This window comes from Neodiprion lecontei, chromosome 7, assembly GCF_021901455.1.
Source record: "Neodiprion lecontei isolate iyNeoLeco1 chromosome 7, iyNeoLeco1.1, whole genome shotgun sequence".
In the NCBI taxonomy this organism is placed as follows: Eukaryota; Metazoa; Arthropoda; class Insecta; order Hymenoptera; family Diprionidae; genus Neodiprion; species Neodiprion lecontei.
This window is the reverse complement of record NC_060266.1, coordinates 3192864-3219972: the sequence shown is the minus strand read 5'-3', so window position 1 is coordinate 3219972 and position 27109 is coordinate 3192864. Positions and strand designations below refer to the sequence as shown.

Below are 27109 nucleotides of genomic sequence, written 5' to 3'. Positions count from 1 at the left end.
AAAGCGTGTTGGATCTTGAGCTATTGTACAAATGCTGCTTATACTTACTCATTTTTTCCTTCTTGTTTTTAAAACTAGCCAATCCAGATTCGCTTATATCATAAAATGACGAATCTTTAATGATAGCATATAAAATGCTGAAATAGTTCAGATAATTATTTTTCGATTGGTGGAGAAGGGGATATAATTTGGCGGAAATTCTGAATAAATGACAAAATCATACGTCTATATATAATTATATAATGTACATATTCGCAAAAATAATACCTTATACCTAGGAATATACATAGTTAATATAGAAAGTGGAATAAAATTGTAATACTGTTCGATGATAGGTAAAAACTGCGCGGATTAGATTCCAAACGTAAAAAATATTGCGAAATAATTGCAAAATCTAGGTTTCGATATACCGTGTAGAAATATTCTTACATTTCGCTTTGCGAAAGCTATGAAGTTTTCCAGTGGATGAAAAATTTATTTCAGAATTGCGTAATCCATCAGAAACAATCGGAAATTCATAGTGAGTTTATTTGTGATATAAGTATAATTTTTCGCCACAATAAATCAATTTTTTATTTTTTTTTTGGGGAAAATCATATTGATTGTAGATTATTTACATGCAGAAGAAATGCCATTCTCCAGAGAATTGATTCAGAGTAGATTCATCTGACGAATACGCGGGTACGTACATGTGGCTTGTAAATCACAGTATCAACTTTAACAAATTGGAATCTTATATAAGTCAGACGGGAGGTAGTAGCGTCGATAATAATAGATTTTTTTATTCCATCAAAATGTAAAATCATCAAAACTATTGGCGGTCAGTAATAAACTTCCTTCATTTCGACTATATTCTTTGCCGTAAAATTGGCTATGTAATAAAAAAAATTATAATCGCTAAAAGATAGTAAACTCACGAAACAAAGTGTTTAAAATAGCTGAAAATATGATGCATCTACGACTAAGGAACCAAATGTAAATGAATTTTACAATGCCAGTAGAAAAATCAACTGTAACACGACCATTCTAAGCTGTCGAAGATTCTTTCAACTTGTACTTATTCTTTATACTTGTAATTCTGCATTGTGATTTTTGTACCAGCTTTTTTCCCCGGCAGAGAATTTAAACGCCCAGCTTATAGGCATTTTGATCACGTTTTAGAACCTTTGCCATGGCTACATCAACTAAACACGATCATTAAATGAACACATAAACATTCCAGGGAAAGTAAGCACTGGTTAATAGCGTCGTTTCTATCCGGACTGAAGACGTGTTCATTCATTGCCGCATGTATTCACCCGATCTGAAGTAGGGTCAATTTGAAATAAAAAAATTTGTTTCAGTGAGGCCGTAAGGAGCACAGCTTGAAGACCCGCAGCTAAGCCGGATGTACCTTTTGGACGGGTCTTCTTGAAAGCGGTATGTCAGAGTTCTGTTTCCGCCTTTGAACTTCCTCCTTGTTGGTTTTCTCATCGAGTCCCGGGTCGTTCCAGTCCTGGACCTCCCCATCGGCCCAGAGATCGTAGATGAGAACGGATACCAAGTAGACGGCGAATGTGATCCAGAATACGGTTCTCCATTCGCTTAGCGTCTGATTCGGAGTGAGAACGCCGACAGCGTAGGGCGCGGCAATACCGGCAATGGCGACAATCGTTGTTGTCATTGCGGTCAGGGAACCCGAGTAGTTGGGACTGAGGTCAAGACCGTTGACCATGGTGCTCGGGTAGATGAACCCCATCAGACCCATGCCGAGGGTGAAGAGGATGACGACGATGGTGCGATCACACCCGGCGTAGGAAGCGCCTACGAGGAAACCAGCCGGTCCAGCGGCGGCGATCGTAGCGCAGACCTTGCGCAAGTTCGTCCTTGAAATCTTGTCCTTCTTTATCATCCAATCGGCGATCCAGGACGAGCCGATTCCACCGAGCCACATCGCGAGCAGAGGAAGAGCGGACAGGAAGCCATTCGTCTGTATCGAGAACTTGAGGACGCTGCTCATGTACTTCGGAAGGTCGGTCACCATCGTTTGAAACCCGAAATTCTCGCCGACCTTGCCGATCATCAACGCCCACATTGGTGCCGAGGTGAGGATCCGGCGCCACGGTGTCGCCGCGGTCTGTTTGTGGGTGTGCTCGCTCATCCTTTCGCGGAGGAACTCTTTCTCTTGGTCACTTATGAAGGGGTGAGTGTCCGGATAGCTGTAGCAGAGTACAACCCAGACCGGGAACCAGAGCGCGCCAATGCCTCCGAAGAAATAGAAGACCACAGGCCAGCCTATCGAAAAGTTCTGGATCAGGACCCCGGAGAGCGATGTTCCCAGCACCGTTCCAACCTGCATTCCTGACATCACCACCGTGCTGATCTTTGACCTTTCTTCCGGCGGCGCCCATTGAGCTACGAGCGAGTTCGCTGCCGGGAACGTCGTTCCTTCACCCAGACCCATTAGTACGCGAAGAACTATCAGCCCAGTCGCGTCGAAGGTTTCAACCACCAGCGGTGTCAGCATGGTGAAAATCGCCGTTGATAGAATACCGATACCCAGAGTGTACTTCCCTCCAAACTTGTCTGCTAGTATTCCGCCAGGTATTTGAGTGATTATGTAGCCCCAGAAGAAACTCGACAGTATGATACCCTGGAACGTAATTTACCGTCATTATGAAGTTCTTTGTCATTAATATCGTTTGAAAGGACGAAAGCACCCATTTTGCTCCCGCTTTGTAATGATCCATTAGTCATCATGGATAAAAGACATATAAGAACTCTCGTACGTTGTAAAACGAATAAGGTTGCTGCGTCGATCAACATTATTTTAAAAATAGTCCTGTTTCAGACTTTAAACTGAAAACACGTATCGCTATTGAACGCATTTTTACCACCGTTTAATTTTATTTTCTTTACTTACCGCTGACGTCAAACAGCGACTTCGACGTCGCTGATTCGCTGTCGCGTTGATTGACACGCCATCACCACGGAATACAAATTGTTTGAAACGAATGATCTCATCAACTTGGTTAGGATTGTAAAACTTGTCAGATTTTTATCTCATCGCGAAGTGTTCAACATTCTCACCGAGACACACTTTTGACTGGAAATGTCCATCGAATAATTCCTTAATCGAGGGATGAAACCAACACTGTAATCGGGAATCTTACCTGTGTGTATTCATCCCAATCGTAAGTCCCATCTCCATTTGAGCTCGAGTGCACCGTTCCCTCTGGTGCTGGACAAGTGTCGTCTAAAATGGTGAAATTCGACGATGTCTTTACCCTGGAAACCATCTTGGTTATGGCCAGATTCAGGCAAATTCGCATTGAGAATGCGTTGGATACCGCCAGGCATCCCATGACCGCGAACACCCATCGCTGTGGCACGTTGGCAACTGGTAACAGAAACGGAACTTCGATTAATCTCCCTGAATTTGTTGTGATGATGATGTAATTTGATGAGCGAAACATATCGGACGGATATTGTTCAACGAATTTATTCTCGAAACTGTTCAATGTCAAATGAGTACCAATAAGACGTAGTGATCTCTTCCAAAAACTATGCAGATCATTTCCATTAGTTACCAAAGGTCATCTTTCGTGTGCAGGGCAAGCGTTGTATTGGGGTCATCAACCCAAAGCTAAAAGTAGGAAGGCGACTCTGCTTACACAGAGTTTGCGGACAAATTCCAATAATCAATTTTCGTTAGTAACACGATAAAAAATAAAAAAAAAAAATCGAAAAAAGGGTAATATGGTAAAAGCTAGTGGGTATAGTTTCTCACGATCCTACAGGAAGAGGTATTGAATTTTATAACAGTGACATACAGACAAATGAATACGAATGCACGTTATCTCTATATTTGGTCTATGAATATGTTGGTAACTAATCTAAAACAAAAACGAAATATTGCGAGAGAAACATGTGCGGCAATAGAAAAATCCTGCTCTCACCTGCTGGTGGACTAATTTCTGCTGACATTAACACTTGTATTAAAAATCACTGGGCTAAAATATTCTATTAGAGTTACGTAAACTATTTAGATCGAAAATTATAAGAAAAACTACGACGTCCATATATATCTGGCAGCGAAAGCGCGTCCGTAATCTACAATGCAGTTCGGGTGATTGGTGGCGGTCAGTGATAGACACTAAACGTCGATTACTTTATTGTAAATAGTGCGTTGTCACCTCGTCTTCTTTTTGACCCTCCTGACCTTAATCCTGAACCTGCTAAACTGATACTTCCTTATATATTTGTGAATTTTTTTTCTTCAAGAAGCTCAAAATAGATTAGAAGCAATGCCCGATCCAGTTTGGGTTTGAGCTTGAAAATTTTTACGGTCAACACTAGAGATCTTTCAGAATTTTTTCAGATTTTTAAATTACGGAACAAGACGTGTCGGGTTTCAAGTCATAAGTGAACAGAAATTGATTCCAGAAAAAAAAAATAAATAAAATAAAAAAGTCAGAAAAAATTCATGGTAAAGTTTCAGAGCTGGTAGAATCGCATAGCATTTTTTTTTTCTCATTTTATCGCCTAATCATGTATAATAATCGTTACACGCGTTTGCATTGAATTTTGGAGAGCAAGATGGGACTAAAATGTTCGCAATCTGATTTGAGGAAATATATAATATACATGTCTGATTATACGATACTGAATCGGTGTGAACGCACATGAAACCGGTTACTTGAAAGTTTAATATCCAAGTCCTAATTTCATCCTTGAAGCCTTGTTTGAAAAATGAAAAAGAAAAAGAAAGAAGAAACATTGCGCAACGTACGATATTCAACGCGATTTATCACCGTCGCGATGTCGAATTCTCGCCGTATGATTCCCCCCGTAAATGCCACATGTCAATTTCGCAAGCATAGGTATACAACACAGCCAAGTGCCAGTTAACTGCCTCATGACTTACCTAACTTCAAGGCCAATGTCACATTTTATCCAGTTACCCGCCTCCTAACGATCATCTTTATCATCGAACAGTTGCGTTCAGTTTCAGGACCCTTAACCTCGATCGTGATTTACAGTTCTTTTGACTCGCTGTCAGTCTTGACCGAATTTATAGAAAAAGAAGAGAGAACAAAAAAAAAAAAAAAAAAAAGCAGACATAACGGTTCGTCGCTTTCTCTTAGTTTCACCATTCGTCAATGTAGTCTCGTTGCGAAATAACCTCATAAATCATAGCATATCACGAAGTAGAGAAAGGTTGTGGATTAACATCATACATACATAAACGCTTCGTCGCATTGGGGTCGAATTTGAGAAAAGAATAAAACGAGTTGAATTCCATCACGTTAATGTAAATTAAATTATCGAGATGGAGAGGTTTTTGTTTTTTTTTTTAAATTTTTTTCGCACAGTTTGTAATTCACACGCGAACGCGATTAACCCTCATCAACTCTCGTGAAGTAGGAATGTCTGACTAGCGAGTTGAAATTTTTTATCACTCATGGTAATGATAATGATGATGATGATGATGATGATGGTGGTTTGTGACAGAGAATCATTATCGCCAAACCTACTCAATCCGAGTGAGTCATTCCAGTGTAAACGTATGCACGACTTGTTGTTACGTCGAATTTACAATCAGTGCGCTTCCTTGAGCATCCGAGTCCATGTATATCAGTCACGTTATCCGCTACTTAGCACCAAGCATTCCGCTTTACTAACAACACTAAATCATTCTTAGGGATTGTTCTCTTCTCTTCTCTTTTCTTTTCTTTTATTTATTTGGAAGTAATAGTGGGTCAGAGACAAAGTCGAGGCCCATCCGTTTATCCGTCCTTCGACATATTTATATACATAGGTTATACAATGTTCTTAACGTTGATACGAAAATTTCACTACTCCACTGAAACTGCAAGCATAATGACGGGCAATAAAATAAAAACTAGTCGACCGGAAGTTTAATGACTTATCAGAACGAGCAGATGATGCCTTTTAATTGGTGCAGGAAAATTCTTTCGTCCGGGATGTACAACTTTGGATGTGCAACACGTGTGATAGTTTATCTCTTCGTAATGTGTCTGCATTTAATGATATAATACAGATTTGTTTGTATAAAACACACGCGTGATGGAATTAATCACAAGATAATATTTTAGTAATATGTATAACAACAGAGTGATTTTGAATCAGTGGTTAAACGGGGAAAGGCATTCCTAACAATAAGATTCATTCGACAAATTGTACAAAGGAAAAATAGTCACGTGGTGGAAAGAACAAAGAAAAAAAACAAAGAACAATCATTTGCACGGAGTGCCGATCGGTAAATTTTAACATTTTCTACGCAACAAAAATGAACGAGGTTGTAGTTGAGGTTTTTTGTAAATTTTCGATGGGTCTCTTTTGCACGAAATTTCAATATTTTCACTCGATGAACAGTGAATTGTTGTAATTAAAATATTACGAGAATAATATCGAATAATGTTGAAGCTTCATTAAGATATTTCGATCACATTCCCGCATTGACTGAAGTTGTGTTTCAAAGTCATTAAACGACTAGAAAATAATTTTCGTTGTATTAGAATTGAAATAATTCGAAAGGATTTGAGTCTAATCCGAGAATTAGTCAGAATCTGAACTTATTCGACAAGAATAGAATATTCTATCTCATTGGTTTGAAAATAAATGAAACATTCATTCGCGTTAATGTTTCATCGCTTATTGCGGTTCAGATTCAATTCCAAGTACGAACATATTTTACGTCCTGTATTTGCAGTCTACAATAAACGGCTTTAAGTGTTCATACCGAGCACGAGACTTGCGTTCAACAGACAGTCAAATCAGTTCTAAGAATGCCAACAAGATTAAATGAAGAATGTGAATGCATACCTTTGTAACTGTATGATTGGTAGTGAGCATTTTTAGAACTGATGTTAATCTGTGGTGAACGCGAGTCTGACACAAATATAATTCAGATATGAATCAATGGTAAAAAGGTGAGTTAAAAAATGAATCATCAATCAAACATTTTTTTCTTCAATTAACTTTTCATTATTTTCAAATGTTTAATTTCAAAGTGTAACGCGTTTTCAAACGTCTTTCAATCGGTATTAAAATTTTGGAATAATCCTAAATTCGTACATAGTGCGATCGGTATAAAAAGCTTTTGTCTACGAAACACAAAGATGGCTAGAAAAAAGTGTAACGCGACTTCCTGACGGAATTGATGTCTGTTGTATAGTAATTGCCGACTGGCAGCGTTAGGTAACCTTAATTACGCCGTTTCGCCTTCCGCCTTCATCACCTAGTACGTAGAAAAAATTTGTATGGAAGGCAACGCACGAATAATATTTCACCAGTCAACTTGTCTTTACACGAATGAAATTAAACAAATGGTGGTATATTAATTCATTGCTACGAACGAATGGTTACGTTGATAAATCTTTGCAAAGAAGAAAAGAAAAATCGGTACCTGCGTAAGTATAAAAATGAGAATATTAAACATTGAACTTTAATTGGAGGCAAAAAATGCAAAATAACTCGTTGGTTTGCACAGACGAGAAAAAAAAAAAAAAAACTAGTAAATAAAAATTGCGGTCAAACGAACGATCGACACAAAGAACAAAATGAAAGAATAGTTACTTGAGAAAGTCGAGCGAGTTGTAGAACGAATTTTCTCAACATAAAAAGATTTATGCAAGTCGTAAAAATCTTTACCGCAAGTACTTTGCTTATACAATGCGACTTGAGCGTGTTTAATCCACGTGGTATTGATAGCACATTGTTTGTAATGTGATAAAAATTGTATTACTATAATCATGGTTAGTTTATTTAAATTTTACTGTTTCAAAAATTTAATCAATAAAATTCTGATTGCCTATTCAACTATGTCTACTGTATTCGATCGTAAAAATATCGTTTATCAGATGCCAAAACGTGACTTTATCAAAAAAAAAAAAGATGAAGGTTATTTTCATCATTAAACCAACGTGAGTCAAGAAGAAGATGAAGCAGTTTTACTTGTTTCAAGAACAGGATTAACCTCAGCGAAATATTAATAATAATTCGGGTCAAATGAAACAATAAAGCTTTAACAGCTTCTTGGAACACGATATACCTGATTTTAAACGTATACAATTCGCTGAGCGTCGAAAGTATAGCTTAAAAGATACATTTATACACCTGCAATTAACCTGTAATTAAGCTTGGCAAATCTGCCTGCACGAGCAATAATAATTTCTGTAACAGGTGTTTAAATTTACTCACTCGTCGAGACATTGATTAGCACGATTGTACGGATACTGTTTACTTTTTTTTGACTTTCACCTTAAGAAATTACAATTAATCCTCGTGTGTTTCAACATCTACCGTTGTTATTAGTATTATTATTATTATTATTATTATTATACGTCTCGTAATTTTTTAATATATCCGAAGTATTTTAATAAATTCGAGATGAAATCAAGTTTATCGGGTCTTGATGTAATTATAAATTTGTAGTGACGGTAAGGAATTCAATTGCCGGTAGACGAAATAAAGATTGTTAAAATTTGTATGAACGATGACGAAAATGACAATTGAGATTCTTGAAATTAGTTTGAAATGGCGAAAAAATGCAGTTCAAGTTCAACGAACGTAAAGTTGTCAAACAGAAAGGAGAATACGAAGCGAAAAAAAGTTACAGGCTTCAAAATAGATGAACAATTAAATAATGGCGTAAGAAAGTATTATACTTACAATAAGTTTTCCACGTGTGAAACATCTTCGGGATATTCACGTGACTGTCGAATTATGTGTCTTAGATCGATTAAATAATCCAGCACCGCATAATTTAAATTTTACTCTAAAGGTAGAATTGAAAGTTGAAAATCATGCGAATTGAATGAGAAAAACGAAACATTCACACTCGCGAGATACGAATAAGAGAAATGTAAAATTAATTCTGTCACAAAACACATGTAATTTATAAATTTTCACTCATGAAATTATGAGAATGTTTTATGTAGTAAATCGAAAAACTAAACAGAAACAAATAAATGATAACGGGGACGACTATTGATCAGCTCATCACTCGAACGCTGTTGCGATTCCGAATGAGATGTCAAACGAACTGAGACAGCCTTAAAACCTGGGTTCATACACACACGTGTATGTGCACATGTGTAGCATTATGCCCATGCCGTTCGAGTGGTACCTGAGTTATTACTCACAGCATGTTACGATGCGCGTGGCTCTGTACGACGAGACGTAAAAAGTCGCAACACCGTCGCACCGGCGTTGATAGTCCAGTGAAAATAGATCCGAATTAAAAATATTGGGGATACAATGGCTGCATTGTTGCGTGGAGAAAGGCTTTCCTCGTACCCTGGGGAACTCAAATATGAAATGATTTTTGAGCTGCCTAGCCGGGGTCTCGAGAAAAGGGTTAAATTTTACGTTTTTTTCCGTTTTCCTCGAGAACTGATACCGACAGATGAAAAATGACTCGACCATCGTGCAGAGCGGAAAATTCTACATCGAATTATGTCCTCGTACGTCGGGAACGGAGTTGGATTAACAAATTGAGAAATAAGAAATTCTACTTATCGACGGTGTCTGGGGAATATTGGTGGAATAATTTATCTGCATAAGAAAAAAGATACTATTTTACCAAAATTCCCCAGATATTAACCGTTTTTCATCTATCGATGGCGGTTTTTGAGGGAATCAGTAAAAAAAAAAAAAAAAGAGGCAATTTTTCCTGTTTTCTCGAAACGTCGGATGTGCAGATCAAAAATGATTTCAAATTTTTATTCCCGAGGGTCGAAAACCCGTGTATGTAACACAAAAATCCAGCCGTATCCCGAATATTTTTAATTCAGACTTTTTTTCCACGCAGCTTTGAACCAAGGGTTGTTTTATTAATTATAATGCAAAATCATCACTTCGATTACAATATTTAATAATTATTTAAATTTTGTAGAATGATTACCGAGTTTTTCCACACAGGTTTATCTCATCGTCAGCGATTGGGCAGTATTACACGGCTCTAATCTATTCTTTGCCTATCATTATGGTCTTGTTTCCTCACGTCTTAAACACCAGTTGACCGACTTATTTTTCAGCATTATCGTTCCCTTCGTTGCTTTGTATTCATTTATACGTAACCGAGGATGGTATATTTTTCGAAAATTTCATTGCGTCAAATACTTTTCCCTAACCCGATTACATTTATGTTGTAATAGCGACAAAATAACTATAAATTACAAATATTTCGGCAAGAAATAACTTGTTACAAACACATTTATGTTTCAGTTTCTCGATGCAAGTGATCAGCAAGATGATGAAAAGACGTGTCTAGCGAGACAAATTTATCTCGAGGTTAAACGTAGAGCGTAAAACTAATGTTCAAATATGTACGCAATTTAACACCTGCTTATTGTTATTACATCCCACTCGATATCGTTTTACGTTTCTCTGACACGCGGTTTTTATTTGTTATCTTCTTCTACTTCTTCTTCTTCTTCTTCTTCTTCTTCTTCTTTGGAGATAATTACAGTCGTGCCTTCGCCTTGATATCCATATATTACGTACGTAGCTCAATTTTAATCCTTCGACAATCCTGAATTTTACAACATTCTTTTTTTATCCATCCAATTTTTTTTCATTCCGCAACTCCTTCTCCTATATCCGTGAAAACTTTTCTCTCGTCTGAGAAATTTGATCATTCATTCAATCGTTCATTGTTCTAAACTTCTTTACTCGATTATTTATTTTTTTAACTTGTATCAAATTCACTTGTTCAATAATAATTCAGTATATTTACTCATTGATCTGCTCGCTATGTTAAATGAACCGTTCAATTCACTCATTTGTTCGATTCATTGGAGATTATTATACGGTTAAAGAACAGTGCAATAGATTTATAAAAAAAAAAAGTTATTTAAATGAGTACAGACACGATTTGTGATTATTCGAAATTTTCTAATCTCGCAAAATAATTCTCCTTGATTCTTATCTAACCATATATCACGTCTGCTTGTCTATTAGTGAATATTAATCGATGTCAATTACCTTCAAATAAATATGCCACGTGATTTATTCATATGGCAATAAATAATAATAATAATAATGATACCATCACGTGCCTACGCCTATGACGAAACAAATTCGGCGTAGTTAGAAACTGTCAAAGTTTAATTAGTTTACGAATAGAGTAGAATTGTTTTTATTGTTACGCTAACAGACGATTGCTCACAATGACGAATGGAGTAATTATCTGCAAATCGCCTGGAACTAAATTTACGATGTTTTTCATTCGTCAATATAGGTAAAGAAATATAATAATACACGTATAGAAATGTCAAAGTCTCCAAGTTTTTAAAGTTCAATCTGACCGTTACATTAAGCGCTGTTGTTCCAAATCGTCGAAAATTCGGATGATGAAATATTCCGAATGCAATGGTCGTTTTGAATTTTGAAAATTTAGAACTTCAATTTTAATTTGACTCTTACACCTTTTTACAAACCCTCGAACTTGACTTTCGGTTCATTCGTCAATTATGATTAGATATGATTTAACTGTTTTTTCGAAACTTATTTTCGATATTAACATCGCGGTGTTCTGTTTCACCGTTATTTCTCCTTTCTTCAATATCTTAGCAACAACAAGAAAAATTTTATTCCATTGCACGCGGGTGAATTGTGCAAGAGGAGTATGCTGGTCGTCGAGTTTGTAATCTAATCACTTATCCGGGATGTGGCAGAATCGCGCTAACAATGCAGGAGTGGAAATCCCACAAGCACACGCGCGTTTCAAATGGCGTACGAAGAAATTTCATGTCACTGGGAAGACCGTGATTATGAAAAAAATCAGAAATAAAGCGTTTGATACAAAGAACAGCGCAAAAGAAAAAAAAAACATCTAAAAAAAGCCTGAACCTTGACCTGTTTCAATGTAGAATAAAATCGGTAATAGAGTTTTGTAAATCAATCGATAAAAGCAACTCTGAAACATGGATGAAAAAAAAACAAATCACGTTTGTATTATCAAAAGTATATTGATGCAAATGTAGCTAAACGGAAGAGAAAGTGAAACTAAAAAGCAAATTAAAAAAAAAAAAAAAATGTAAAAATTTTTCAGATTTTCTGCAGAATGTAATAATCTAATTACGTGATATAAAAATATTAAAGAAAAGTTCTAGATTTGAGATCTAAGTAAGTCTCGCTTTGTTTCCCTGCAATAACTTCATCGCTATTCTTGCGGTTTTCAGTTCAACTGAAATCATAACGACAACGATGCAATTATCTCGTGCGTTTATACTTTGAATTATCAGCTTTTCTTATAATTCCCATGTTTTGAATTAATCTTGAAGGCTTGCGATATTAGCGAGAGACTTGGAGCCTCAGTTTCCGATACGAGTAGAAGAAGTCTATTGTGGTCAGCCAAACGCCTTGCGACATACGATTACAGTCCTGCCACTTTGTTGAATGTATCAATTTTTCTAGAACCGATGTAGCAAAATGATGTTATGGTAAGTCAAACTGTAAGCGATTTGCTACGAACGAGGATATAATACAACAGTCATCGGGATAATGGCCAAGGTCAAGGTCAAGGTCAAGTCTACATTCTCGCAGCATCATGAAAAATCATGATCGTTCATTTGTCAAGATTGGATCGTGATATCTTTTTTTACCATCTTGTTGTTGGTCGTTTTTTTTTCTTTCTGTTATTCAAAGTTTCTTTCAAAGGATCGCCATCGAACGGACGAAATTCGAAAGCATTCGTTATACGTATTTCTACCTCTACACTATTGATTTCTTCCACTTCGTTAACTTTAGCGATGTGCACGAGACGATAAATTGGGACTCGCTAAACTCTCTGATGATATTAAATTTTTTTTTTTTTTTTCTGAACAAATTATGCGACACTTGATACCTATATTTGTCAAGTGAGAAATACACGCTACGTTTACAGGGTGTTTCGAAGTAAACGCTCCAGTATTTTGGGTTGCCTACCAATGAGGGAAACAGGTCTCCCAATTCATAAAAACTTTATTTATATGAAATATTTTTATGTCGATATATTTAACTGTAACATTCATGCAAAAATATATTTCTTGTACAGCACACGAATCTATGCTGTGCAAAAAAAATAATACACGCGCATATGTACTTGTATGTTTCGTGTCGCATTTTTCCAAGCGAGAGCTATCAACCGGATGTCAATTATCAAGCCGAGATTATTATAACCGGTCATAAGCTGGAATGGTTTATAATTGTAACAGTGAATAATTAGTCAGTAAAGGCGCAGTTAGAAATAAAAGGAATTTAATTGTTACAAAGTATGATGCAGCGATGATATTTATTTGTATTAATATTTACAGTTCATCGAACGATTATGATGTCTATCGACAGAGAATATTTATTATTATTGACTCTTATAGATGATATTTTGTCACAGTATATTTATTATTGTGTATTGGGCATAATTTCGTTATCAACGATGGATTTCAAGTTAAGGGGACCCGGTGGTCTAGAATTTTCGAAAAATCGATTTTTTTTTATATATATTTTGAAAGTGTAGTATCTTAAAAATATACTGTGAAAATTTGGTAATGATATTCACAGTATTTCAAGTTTTACAGCTCATTGAAGGTCGGCTCCAAAGTAAATGAACAAAACATTGAAAAAAACGAGTCGTTTCCAGACTCGTACTTTTAACTACGCGCCATTTTGTCAAATTTTTTTTTTTTTTATTCATTCTAGTTCCTGCGATAACTATACTTGTACTAATTAAAAATCCGTCTTTTTTTTATATCAGTTCAGAGGGAGAGATAAATCACCACCAACCAGTCAGGTCCATTTTTTTGGAGAGCGGGACTTCAGCGCCATTTTTCTAATTAAAAGAAAAAAAATTTTTTGCCTAAATTTTCATTTTTGTTTAGTTGATAAGTAATAAAATAAGTGTAAAAAAATTTGAAAGCATTAATCATTATCTTCATAAGGAAAAAATTTTTTAAAATAGCTTAAATTTGAGGACGCTTAATTATAAACACGGAAGTTGGGTCAATTATACAATCTAAAATCAGCAAATTCTAGTGCTGTATGGTTGATCGATTAATCGGTGATTTGTGTCTATGAATTTCAAATTTAAATTGTCGAACAAACTAATCGTTAGTAATCAGGCAGTAGAGTTAATTTGGAAAACTGTTCGAATTCGATCATGAAACCGGATATGAAAATACTCAAATTTGTAAAACGAGTTATAGACGCAATTCCTTGATCTTTGAATTCTTTTGCAAGAGCCTAAGTCGTTCGTATTATCAAACTTGACGACGAATCGTGGCAATTTTTAAATCCATCTGTACCAAATAATGATTTCTCGTACGACGCATATTAAGCATCACTCAAGATCATGGGAACTTTTCTCCGTTCCAAATTCCTGCCTGTGGAAAAAAAGGTCGCGTAAGAAATTCCATAGAAACCAATTGAATAATTTTTATTTTTTTCATCTTTTAAAATAAAGATTTTATTTCTTTTCAGACCTTGATCTTCTTGTATTTCGTAACGAGAAATACTTTCTACTCAAACATTTTCAATTTTTCATAATGGAATATTCAACATGGCGTCCAAAAAAAAATTAACATAGCCATGAAATTAGTGTACAAAAATTAAAAGAAAAAAAAAAAAACAATTTTGCAATTCGCCACCAAGTCGACGAAGAAAAGTCTTCAAACAATCTTTTCTGTTTCTGTCTTTTACAACTTTGTCCTTCACAGTCAATTTTCAACTGTCCAGTAGCAGCTCCATTCTTTTTGCTGTCTGTATCCAGCAGTCGATTGCAATTTCTGTAATTTTTTACAGTCAACTATAATCCCTGGCTCGTGTTGTTTCTTTATTTTTTTTCGAAGTCAGTTTAAAATTTTTCAATTTCGAGAGGAATAATTTTTTTTGAATAGCCAGTCTAGTGTCTATTATACACTTTTCATCACTTTATGTTACATCCAAATTGATCAAAAAATTTATAAAAAAATCGATTTTAACTCCTTGAAGGGGCCTTTGGGGCACGGGTTAATATTAAAATTAAGAACGGATTTCACGTTCAAAAATCATTTTTTTAGTTATTTCGAGTCAATTTAAGGAGTAGGAGAAAAAAAGCTTTTTTTCAACAATATCAAGGGCCGCTCTAATATATATGACGCACTGATAATCCCTAAATCTGTCGCGCTTCGAAAGATTGTCAAAGCATCGGACTGTTGTTTGAAGCTCATAATGTAGTATGGGCGGTATGCAACACAACTTATCTCTCAGAGATCGACCCCCACTCCCATTTTAGTATATTGCAGAGTATAAGTAACGTTGCACTGAAATAGAAATAATCAGTCCGCGAGGAACTTCCCTTGGGTAACGCACAGCTGGATTTCACCGCGGTTATCGCTTTCTACATTGTGGGTACACTCAACCGCGCCAGAAACCATGAGCGCAACGAATAAGGTAGGCTTGTTTCCACATATACGTACATTATTTTTTGCTGTGCAAAACAAATCGGTAAAAGTAAAAAAAAAAAAAAAACTCCCAAGAATTTGTTCCTTCGCGTATTGAGGGCAGATGTGATTTAGAAAATTACTGTGTTGTTGGATCGTTGATAAAGATGCGACTTTTTTCTGACGTAATTTAAAAACGATTCCATATTTCTGAAGGAAATTTTTCCGTTTTGTTTGACTTTATCGGTTAGACAAGCTTCTGGTAATGGCATATACTTATTATTACATGTTTGGCTTAGCCACCGTCAAGTCCTTCATACGTCACGGTTAATTTTTTTTCATTCGTAGGTGAGGGTAAAATTCCGTACGCGAAAACATATACGGTGGAAAAAAGGGTCTACGAGATTTTGCAAGAATTGAAAAAAGACAGCTAGTCCGAGGACCTCTTTCCTGGCATAAATGCGACCAAAGTTAACAAACGTTTGGATAAAATAATGCCGAATCTTACTATAAAGGTGTTCAGAACGTACAACGGATCGCGAGAGATGGAGGATGAGCTCGAGAAGGCGACACCGGATCTCGCCAAAGGAAAATCCGTATCCGCGGTGTATACAGAAGCGTTGGAAAAAGTTATAGCTGCATATTTGAACCATCAACGAGCCGCTTCAAGCCCCGCAAAAAAGAATTGGACCTTTTACCGGAAAAGATGTCCACTCTATCAGTGGACAAGCCTCCGCCAAGGTCAGTATTTTATTATAGGAACTTTACCCTCTGAAAAAAAACGAAAGAGCAAGCTGATGGTTGATTTTCAGGAAGGATACCGATGGACTAATGAAGGAAATGCAGTGGAATTCATACAGCTCCGAGATGTTCTACATAGATCACCGAGTCGTGATTTTGTGGTTGGTTACTCCGAATTGTACCTCAGGGCTTGTTCATGATACACAAGCTTCATGTTTCGTCTGATAAGTGTTAGTAATATTCGAAAACTTTTTCCAGGTGCAAGAAGAACGATATCCCAATAGAAGAGATCTACACTGGGAAAGGCCGCGAATTCTTTAAATGGGAAATTGGCGAGCTCGAAAAGTTGCTCGAAAAATAGCAGAAAGAGAATAAACCATTTAAGAATTTTTATTATTATTCGTAATATCTGATTGTAAATACGCGCCGATGAATTAAAGTAATCAAGTCGCTGGTATCCAGTTCTTAACAATTTTGTCATTTTCAAACCTGACATTTTAGGTAGAATTTCAAGATGTGCAGTGTGAGTAAATTGTTAGTCAACGTAACTGAAATCGCTATGATAATTTAGCAAAAGTTTAGGTAAAGTGCATTTTCAGGTCGGTCTTAGAATGCATGGTGATTAATTATTTCGTGGTGGAAAGGATAAAAAGACATGAGATTGAACACTATATATATGTTATATATATTGTTACAAAGTTTTGCCCCTTTTTAATGATCTAGTAGTCATCATAGATAAAAGACGTTTATAGACCTCTTATATCTTTCAAAAGAATAAGGTTGCTGCGTCAACCAACATTATTGTAAAAACAGTCTTGTTTCAGACTTAAAACCAGAAACACGTACCCTGCAATTAAAGCTTCTTCACGACATTTATTTACGCTTTTGATTTTGGCTTGATAATCAAACTCGCGAATCCATATCTATTTCCGTAACGTCCAAGATCGTTACAATATTTATATAATGAATGTTATACATTTGCATATAAATACTGTAACCTACTGAGCGTTTAAATAATTTAAGCACGCGGTGAAGTATTTGTGACTGTGAAAGGCGCGAATTGGAGAAACTGAGTTTACCAATTCCTCATATTTTTTTACATTTTGTAAGAAAATAGTTTATGTATGTCTAATTTACAACGAACGATAAGTCATTGTTACCAATAAAAGTATGAGGAAAGACTGAATAAAAATATAAAACTATGAGAAAAAAGAGCTTGGGTTGATTTTCGCACCGACTACGCAACACGGTATGAACTTAACGGTTTAAGAAAGATGAATAAATAGATGATACGATTGCAAACTACAATCAAACGGATGGTAGTTGATCCGGGTGCTTGGATGTCGACGGACCTCCACGTACTTGGTTTTCATCGTCGTTTTCCTGCAGCCTTTGAATCCGGAAGTTGGCGTCATTCCAGTATTGAACTTCGCCGTCTGCCCAGATGGCGTAGGCCAGAACCGTGACCAAGTAAACTGCGAAGGTGATCCAGAAGACGATCCTCCATTCCTGAAGAGTCTGATTCGGCGTGAGAACGCCGACCGCGTAGGGTGCGAGGACTCCAGCAACGGCGACGACCGTCGTCGTCATGGCCATCAGCGTTCCCGAGTAGTTGGGACTGAGATCGAGGGCGTTAACCATGGTGCTCGGGTACATAAGGCCCATCAGGCCCATACCGACGGTGAAAAGGGTTACAACAAGGATGCGATCGCATCCGGCGTAGGACGCGGCGATGAGGAAAACCGCAGGTCCTGCTGAGGCGATGGTCGCGCAGACCTTGCGCAGGTTCGTCCTAGAGATCCTGTCCTTCGCTATCAACCAGTCAGCGAACCAGGACGAGGCGATGCCGCTGACCCACATCGCGAGGAGAGGAAGAGCCGAGAGGAAGCCGTTCGCCTGTATCGAGAACTTGAGGACGCTGCTCATGTACTTCGGAAGGTCGGTTACCATCGTTTGGAAGCCAAAATTCTCGCCAACCTTAGCAATCAGCAAAGCCCACATCGGTGCCGAGGTCAGGATCTGCCTCCATGGCGTCGGTCCCGTTTCTTTGTGTGTGTGCTCGACCATCGCGTCGTGCAGGTACTTCTTCTCCTGGTCGGATATGAACGGGTGTGAGTCAGGGTAGCTGGAGCAGAGTAGAATCCAGGCCAGGAACCAGACCACGCCGAAGGCTCCGAAGACGTAGAAGACCACTGGCCAGCCCATCGAGGAATTGTGGATCAGGACTCCCGACAAGGCTGTTCCCACCACCGAGCCAACCTGCATACCTGCCATCACTACCGTCCCGATTTTCGACCTCTCTTGTGGCGGTGCCCATTGGGCTATCAGCACGTTCACCGCAGGGTAAGTTGTTCCCTCACCAAAACCCATCAGAATTCGGAGAACTATCAGACCCGTCGCGTCGAACGCTTCGACCACCGATGGTGTGAGCATTGTGAATATAGCCGTGGCCAGAATGCCGATACCGAGAGTGTACTTCCCTCCAAATTTGTCCGCAAGTATTCCTCCCGGTATTTGGGTGATGATGTAACCCCAGAAGAAACTCGACAGGATGATTCCCTGAAAAGTGATTCAAGGGTTCAACAGATTGTCCAGTTCTGGTTGACCTCACGCCTTCGAGTCCTGATAGTTGGCAAGGTTGGTTCGTTTTTTATCTTTTTTTTTTTCACGGTTCTATTCGAAAAATTTGTTGTACATTAGTTTTTTTTTTTTTTGTAAATTAGTTCTAAGTAATCGTTCACCAATCAACAGCAAAAAGCGCCTAACAATTCCGCAGTTGGTTATCCTCGTCTTTTATCCGAAATAGGAGTGTCGCATCACCTTGATATCCTTGTTTCGTTTTCAGTATTTATTTTTATGAACAATAATTCATTGGAACACGATACGAAATACATAAAACAATATATTATACAAAGGTCCGTAAGGTATAGACATAAAAATAAATAAAAAATATTGCAATAATTGGTAACGACCTCGAAACGTTTTCCTATCTCCTCCAGCCTTTACGATGATTTTTTTTCAGCAAAAAAGTTAAATTAAATGAACGACCCCGATGTAAAAGCTTCGTTAAAAAGTAGTTACGGTTTTTCAGTGTGTCTGGTATTCACGACGCTTTGGAAGCCTGAAACTGCTTCCGATTATACTTTCCCTTCTTCGCTAACGACGATCTCTTTTCCAGCAATGACAAAATGGGATCGTACTCACCTGCGTGTATTCATCCCAATCGTAAGCGCCTTTGCCGCTCAAACTCGAGGATGTTGACTCGGATGCTGGACAAGTCTCGTCGGAACTTGTGCTATTGGACGCCTCGGACGTTCGCACCATCTCCGTGATGGCTACGTTCAGGCAGATTCGCATCGAGAAGGCGTTGGAAATAGCGAGACATCCCATTACTGCAAGTATCCATCTCTGAGATATTCGAGAACCTGGAAAGAATCCGGAAAAATCTTGTCACCAGTTCAACGCCGACATCATCGAATATACAACGGTGTCAAAAATGGAACGAGAAGAAAGGTGACCGATTTGTTTTTCATACAAGCTAAATGATCAGGTTACTTACGGTAAAATCACGATACCGTAAACAAAAAAATTTACTTTTAATAAAATACAGATCCAGCCTCCAGTTCTACCGATTCACGGAAGTATAAAAGATCGATAATTAATTTATACGATTGTTTGACTTTGAGACACTTGAGTTTGATCTAATAATTAATTGATTATCAACTGTTGTAGGGATTATCGTACAGGCGAATAATTGTAAACAGTCGATTGCTTGAGGCAAAATTTAAAGTACACGGTTGTGTTTTGATTTCCATTGATACGTTAATAGATTACCTGAATAAGTGCGATATAAATGGATGAATATTTTTCACAAACACGCAGTTTTTCATTGACGAATGAAAATATTGATGCGAAAATTATCATTTGATAGACAACATTTTATTACTATATACGTAATTAATTTTTATCGTGATGAAATTATCAAACATTTATATACAGAAGATAGAATTGACTTACAGCAGATTTTCCACGATGAGAACATAATCCTCAATGCTGCATTGCATCCGACGAAAATTGAGTCCAACAAATCGTAAAAACGGAAACGGAACACAAAATTTTTACCCCAACAAGATATCCGTCCAATGATCTTTCAAAATGACAATTAAAACTATCGACTAGACAGAGACGATCGTCTACTCGACGCGTTTAGCAAAGGTCTGTATCGAACACCTCGATGTGATTCTGCTATCAGACGACGATATTGTGATTGGACGACTCGTATATCGACGTCGATACTTGACAATGCGGTGTCGCAAGTACTTGTCGCAATTTGAAGGTTGAATTGTTTTCATTTTTTTAATTTCATTGCATTGACTTTCGTACGTTGTAACACGTAATTGTGTGAGAAAAATTTCGCAGACTCGATGAAAGCGTTATCAATTATACGGATTGAAACGAATACAAGATCAAACGTAAATAAACGACCGAAGGATTAGTATAACAGCCACGCACTTGGCATGTTTACCCTGTGGCGAATAAAATTTGGTGATATACAAATTTATTCCCGGGACGCGTTCGTGTGTACGGTAATTATTTATTATACGTACATCCGTGTAAATAAGTCGGTAGTTGATTAGCGAGTATAATTGCGCGAGAGTTCATTAAGGAGATGGCAAGCACTGCGGAGTCAGATAATGAATGTTTGCATATTTTTTCACAAGTTCGAAAGATCGATTACAACGATAAACTAGAGAAATATTGCGAAGCTTGTTATTAAAAAACTAATGCCCAAAATAATGAAGAGTAAAATAAAGATTTCGGTGATTTTTGTCTTACGTTTGAAAAAGAAATTAGCTTCAGAGTATGAAAGTAAAAATTGTAGAAGTAGATTCGAAAGAAAAATTAGTTGGTATCGTTTTCATTAATTAAGAAATTCTTGTTCATACCTGAAAGCTGATTTGCATTTCCAGTAACTTGGAATGAAGTGAAACGTACCAGTTAAACAAAAATCGATTTAATTTGTTCTTGTAACATTCTTTTAATACAATTATCCGACAATAACGTAGTTTTGAAAGTAGAACGGAATGTAGAGTTACGTTTTCTGTGGTGTTAAATTCATCGTCTGTGTTGATCAGATAAAGACAGGCTGTTGGTGCTCGTAATCTGAAAATTAAAAATACTGCTGATAAGTTGTTGGAATTTTATTGTACAATTGTCGCCGAATCATCGAGTCGTTCATTATGCGTGGATTGTTAGGATCAAGACTCTACGGTACAATTCTTGAGATTATTACGAGAGTGTTTTACTGTAAGGCTTTTTCAGATTGAGATAATAAAATAGCTTGCAAAACTATTTGATTTCATTGATTAATTACTCGTGCAACGCTTGTTTACGTAATGATCTGATTTTCTCCAAGGTCGACGTTTTCAATTGATGTAATTTTTAACCGCGTAACAATTCTTCCAATCGATCGTTCCATTTTTTTTTCAACGGTTAACAAATCTCCATATAATACATACATCGTGAATTATGAGTAAAACAACAGTTGATTATTGTACATACACACGTCGCTTGACAAAGATTAATAAAGTTTTCAAACAAAATTATTTTGAGACTCGCAATTTAAATCCTGGTCAACGCATTGAAGTGCAATCGGCTAATCACTACGAATCAAACCATTAGTGGATTTCAGGTAATCCAGATTTCTTCGTCAGCCGCGGTTGTTTTTTGGTTCCGATGCTCGTTGTTATTCTGCAAGAAATAAAAATTTACGTAGCTACGCATCTTTGATGTTCTACTTTGGAAGTGTGCAATCAGCAATTAAGAAGTTTAAAATCCAGACCCTTACACGTTATTTTGAATCCTTCAACCAAGGTCAACACCTGACGCAGCGAGTAACGGAAGCCCAACCGACGCGGTTCCGTGTTTACGTTGCGAATCGGTCAGCGTCGGTCGGAACTCAACGAAGCGTCATTTGCGTACGGCGATCGCGCGCGGCGCCACGCAGTCTGACGGCGTCGCGACGCTTACCGCGTGATATTCGGCGTCCGTGTGTGCGTGCGTGTGTGTGTGTGTGTGTGTTTTTTCCTTCCGTGTTTTTTGATAACCGAACGTGTATCTACGCTGTAGAAAAGTTCTCTATGGACTTCTTCCCATACACCGAATGGGAAGTTTTATTCGGATACGGAACAGTGAATTCTCCATACATTTGCTGTTTATTCAATTTGAAAATACAATAAAATTTGGTAAATTCCAATTACTTTTTTGTGGTTTCTTCTGTTTTTTATAAATTTTAGTAAAATCAAAAATTTTCATAGTAAATTTGAGACAAACGCATAGCGATTTACCGAATTTGTAAATTTGCAACCTAACTTTTGTAAATTGACGATCTTTTTGTACGGTAAGTGAGTAGTAAATTCGTAGTAATTTTCAACAGCGTGCGCAATGTCAAGTGGTGAATACGTGCGAGTGACGATCGGATGCGATCCATGCCTGGCGAATCGAGCTGCTCCAATCAATTTCATCTGCTGCAGACACCACAGAGGTGAGTCGAGTCGTGTTTATGGTACGAATATCTGCCTCTCGTAGATTTCTCTGTACGAACCTGTTGCGTTGCGATTTCCCTGTCTCGTCGTGATGCTGTCCAGCAATTAGGTATCTTATTTTGATCGAGATGAGACAGCTCGATGCATCTCTTTCGCTGAGCGCGATGCTTCGTTGCCTGTTGTTGTTATTCCTGCTGGTTGCTCTCGATTCGGGGATTGGTAGTTCTGAGACTGATTTTTCACTGTACATCGTGAAATCCCGATTTTTTTCTTTTTTTTTCTAAAATGTAAATTTCGTCAAATTGCTCAGTTTGTATCTTATTTCTGAAATTGTACGTCCTGACGCGATACTGACTATGAGCTTAATTTAGTATCACGATTTCCCTGCGTATGTTTCGAATGATTAAAAACTGACATCGAGTATATCCCGAATGTTGGTGGTGTACAAAGTAATAGCGTGATACTATTCGGAAGTACATTTGTATTTCAAATTAAGTGCGTCTTGTAAAAGTCTGTAGAAATTTCACACAGACGGTGTGTGATGAAACGTTTATTGCTGATAAGTTTTACCGTGACGAGGAATTAACGTAATCCAATTGACTGGAGGTACGCGAATGACTATTGAATGAGTAAAAGATAGCAAAAAAAGTAACCCAGTAAACGGAACACAGTTTAATCAATGTTGATCAACCACTACTCCATGTGGGACTTTCTTTTACAAACCGAACACCTTTCTGACCGACACATTTTCGATTCAGCAGATTTTTTTTGCGGATTCTACATCGAAAAAAAAGAGATACGTCTTCTAGGATTCTTTTTTCTTCACATATTTTGGAAAATAGAGAGGGTCTAAAATTTGAGAATCTGGCGAATTTGGTCTTGGAGACCGATTTTAAAAAATTCGTAACTCTGGTTGTAATTGAACTAGGAACTTTTATATTTTTTCATTCTAAATTGAAATGAATGAATTTTAATATAAAAATTATCTCATTAAAAATTATTAACAAGTTCATATTGTTATAAATAATGGTGTAAAATATTCGATGGATTAGCGATCACGGACGTAATTGGTATGGATCATTTTTGAAAGTTGGACATAAATTTTCGCACGCAGGGCTAATATTCTAGGTGAAAATATTGCTTTAGATAAGTCAAATTTACAATTAATAAATTTTTTAAGAACATTGTCCCGCACGATTCTCCAAATTAATCGGTTAATAAATCAGTCGGTCGATTTTTTGCTGGCTATATCTTCTGCATCTCATCTGTTTGTCTTTTTTTTTATCGATTACACGGATATTGTCAATCACGCAGATCTGTCATAATCGACTTACGATTCTATGCGCCCATTCAAGGGTATTCAAGACGTTTCTTATCTCCGGATCCGATGCAATGCGAATGGTGGCAATAAAGATTGCGCTATCTCGTGACTGCAATAAAATCAATCCGGCTATCTGTTTCGTTGTGAATTTCAATTCCCGCTTTTTGTTTCTTCTTTTGAATTCATATTCATCTGAAAACAACGCTTGATGTGTAAATAACGATTCAGCATTTCTGTTTTTCTTACACCTGAATTTTATATTCAATTGAACATTGTGAAACGTTTCAAAGTATTTGACAGTTTCACAGCGTTATAATTTTTGCAAAAAAATAGGAAACAGAGAAGAAAAATCGATCATTGTGCAATGTTTCAATACTTGCAGTTTAAACAAATATTTGAAACAAAATCATTGCGTGTTGATCTTTGCTGTGAATGAGATATAATATGGAGATTATTTTAAAACCGTGATAAGAACAAGCAAATGTAACTTCTCATGTTTCAAGCTACTCAAATATTGATAATGAATTTGTTTTCACTGCTGATACTGGAATTTGCACTTTGTGTATGTTTAAGGCCCAATTGCCAAGTGCGAATTTGGATTTAAATTTAATTGTGCTCATATGCAATGTTGGTAGTTCATGATTTGCAATTGACATTTTCGAGGATTACCGATGTACACATGCTTGTGTCCAGAGGATAGTGAATCAGACCATGAATCTCGATTAGTCCAATAGTAAAACGTTTTCATCGAAGATGGAGGATGGAGGGGTGAAAAAAAATTGTGAGATGATCGAGGATTAAGTATTTTTCAATTCGAGGCTATCCGATACTAAATAAAAGGCATTCTGGCGCGAGAATCTCCATTTAACTTGACCGCAGTTCAACCGTCACGTCTGACTTTGTATCGTTTTCAACTTTTGGTTCCGTCACCGGTTGTTTGTCAAGTCCGAGTCGAAAATCAGGGTCATTCCAGTACTGAATCTCTCCGTCGCCCCAGATAACGAAGACGATATTCGACTGTAAAAAGAAGCCAAAGCAGATCCAGAATACGACTCTCCACTCGGAAAGCGTCTGATTCGGCGTTAGAACGCCGACGAGATACGGAGCGGCTATCCCTGTCAGACTAGCGGTCGTCAACATAATTGCCATGACGGTTCCAGAGTGGTTGGGACTCAAATCCATTGAGTTAATAAGCACCCCGGTGTTATATGGGCCCATGAAACCCGTGCCGAGCACAAAGAGAACGATGACAACGACGCGGTTGCAGCCAACGTAGGAAGCCGTGATGATGAAAATGGCCGGCAGGACCGAGGCGACGGTGGTCCAAAACTTCCTGACGTTCGTGATACTCATTTTCCGTGTCTTTATGAACCAGTCGGCAACCCATGACGACGCAATGCTCGCGATCCACATAACGAGGTATGGAAGAGCCGACAGAAAGCCGTTTGACTGAATCGAGAAGTTGAGGACGTTGCTCATGTAAAGAGGAAGGTCAGTCATCATGGTGAAATGACTGAACCCGTGCCCGATACCCGCACCCACCATAGCCCAGACTGGAACTGAGGTCAGAATGTGTCGCCAGGGTGTCGGTACCAGCTCTTTTTTGCAGTTTGTCGTTTTCCGCAAGAAGTTCTTCTCCGACTCGGTTATGAAGGGGTGAACGTCCGGATTGTTGTAGCAGAGCAAGACCCACGCAAAGAACCAGAGCACACCGGCTGCACCAAAGACGTAAAATACCAGCGGCCAACCCATGGATGAATTTTGGATCAGAACTCCGGAGAGCGCCGTGCCCAGCATGTTTCCAAGCAAGATTCCTGATGTCACTACCGTTCCGATGATCGACTCTTCGCCCGGCGCGGACCATCGGGGTACGAGCTCTGCCATGGCTGGTATAGTCGTTCCCTCCCCTAAGCCCATTAGGAAACGGAGCACTATCAGACCCGTCGAGTCGAACGTTTCGACCACCACCGGTGTCAGAAGAGTGAATATGGCACTCGTGAAGATACCCAGACCCAGGACGTACTTTCCGCCAATTTTGTCAGCCAGCATTCCACCCGGAATTTGAGTGAACACGTAACCCCAGTAGAAGCTCGATAGAATCACTCCCTGCAATTTGATTAGTGGATTTGTTTCGTCGTGTGTTCAATTTTCTGGAAGCAGTGAAAGACGGTCTCACGGACACCTGACCGAAAGCGAAACTTTGCCTTATCTTCACTTTGTTGCAGATTTGATTGAACATTTTTTTATGAAGCACTGTCTATTCAACAACACCAAAGACTCTAGAATTCAATATCAGCGGTCACCTGGATTAACGTGACATGATACCTCGCCAATAACGAAACTTAAATCCGTGTTTTCTTACTTGTGTATAAGTATCCCATTCGTAACTGCCACCGCTACCGGTACCCGAGGTTGTCGAATCGGATGCTGGACAAATTTCGTCCGAACTCGTACTGTTTGAAGTTTCCGCAGATACGACCATCTGCGTGATCGCTAGTGACAGAGATATTCGCATGGTGCAAACGTTCACACCTGCCAAACATCCCATCACTGTGAATACCCATCGCTGCGGTATCCTCGCACCTGTAGGACGATTATTATTTCCATCGACACGAGTATGTCAAACAGTTCGCGAGATTGTGACAGTTTATTCGAGAGTTTGGGTTTCTACCGGTTGCCATAATTACTTACAACAAAGTTTCCACGATGTAAGCATCTTCGAGACGTTAAAATTGAGTAGACAAGACCACTGAACCTTAGCCTTAAGAAGACTTCACCACAAAATCAATGTGAAGACACGATTGTCACACTCTTCCGTGATAAACTGATTCTGAATATTATCCTCGTTTCATTGACTCCGTCGTCAATGAGGTGCAGACCTGTAGTGTTCCTATCTTGTGGTTAATAACCAGACTTATAAATTTGCGATCAAGATAACGGCGTGCGGATTGGACTCATGGCGTGATTCTCAAATCATATACAGGCAAAAGACCTTTGGTTCAATCGCGATAAGCGTTGCATAGCCTAAGTCTTCATCTTGTAGTATAACAGGAAAAATTGATTTAGCGTACTACGAAGACAAAGTTCTTCGGCACCGA

The 27109-nt window shown here is 38.0% G+C and overlaps 4 protein-coding genes and 1 long non-coding RNA gene across 7 annotated transcripts in view; 2 read left to right on the top strand and 3 right to left on the bottom strand.

Annotated features, from left to right (window-relative positions):
* LOC107222554 (endonuclease III-like protein 1) overlaps positions 1–11267 on the top strand; it is a 38012-nt gene extending 26745 nt beyond the window's left edge. The window contains exon 5 of the mRNA XM_015661971.2: positions 10234–11267. The gene's annotated coding sequence lies outside the window, so the exon portion shown is untranslated. The remainder of the gene's footprint in view (positions 1–10233) is intronic.
* On the bottom strand, positions 460–9054 carry LOC107222561 (putative inorganic phosphate cotransporter). Of its 2 annotated transcripts, none has more exons than XM_015661977.2 (3): positions 8677–9054; positions 3153–3379; positions 460–2632 (listed from the first exon to the last, which is right to left on the bottom strand). In XM_015661977.2, exons 1-3 carry the CDS (start codon positions 8699–8701, stop codon positions 1379–1381), a joined length of 1506 nt encoding a protein of 501 aa, XP_015517463.1. In that variant the 5' UTR covers positions 8702–9054; the 3' UTR covers positions 460–1378. The 2 variants fall into 2 exon arrangements, with proteins under 2 accessions (XP_015517463.1, XP_046601440.1); XM_046745484.1 differs by lacking the exon at positions 8677–9054 and adding an exon at positions 3515–3825.
* Positions 11268–15279: 4012 nt separating the features above from the next.
* LOC124295385 lies at positions 15280–16602 on the top strand. Its single transcript, XR_006905331.1, has 4 exons — positions 15280–15414; positions 15753–16145; positions 16217–16306; positions 16404–16602. It is a non-coding gene; the product is annotated as an uncharacterized LOC124295385 (long non-coding RNA).
* Positions 16603–17040: 438 nt separating this feature from the next.
* On the bottom strand, positions 17041–20380 carry LOC107222555 (putative inorganic phosphate cotransporter). Its single transcript, XM_015661972.2, has 3 exons — positions 20163–20380; positions 19350–19570; positions 17041–18704 (listed from the first exon to the last, which is right to left on the bottom strand). The coding sequence occupies exons 1-3, from the start codon at positions 20185–20187 to the stop codon at positions 17454–17456; spliced, it is 1497 nt and encodes a 498-aa protein (XP_015517458.2). The 5' UTR covers positions 20188–20380; the 3' UTR covers positions 17041–17453.
* Positions 20381–23674: 3294 nt separating this feature from the next.
* Positions 23675–26886, bottom strand: LOC124295435 (putative inorganic phosphate cotransporter). Of its 2 annotated transcripts, none has more exons than XM_046745423.1 (3): positions 26703–26886; positions 26374–26594; positions 23675–26117 (listed from the first exon to the last, which is right to left on the bottom strand). In XM_046745423.1, exons 1-3 carry the CDS (start codon positions 26725–26727, stop codon positions 24876–24878), a joined length of 1488 nt encoding a protein of 495 aa, XP_046601379.1. In that variant the 5' UTR covers positions 26728–26886; the 3' UTR covers positions 23675–24875. The 2 variants fall into 2 exon arrangements, with proteins under 2 accessions (XP_046601379.1, XP_046601380.1); XM_046745424.1 differs by having other exon boundaries at positions 26374–26543.
* Positions 26887–27109: the final 223 nt, after the last annotated feature.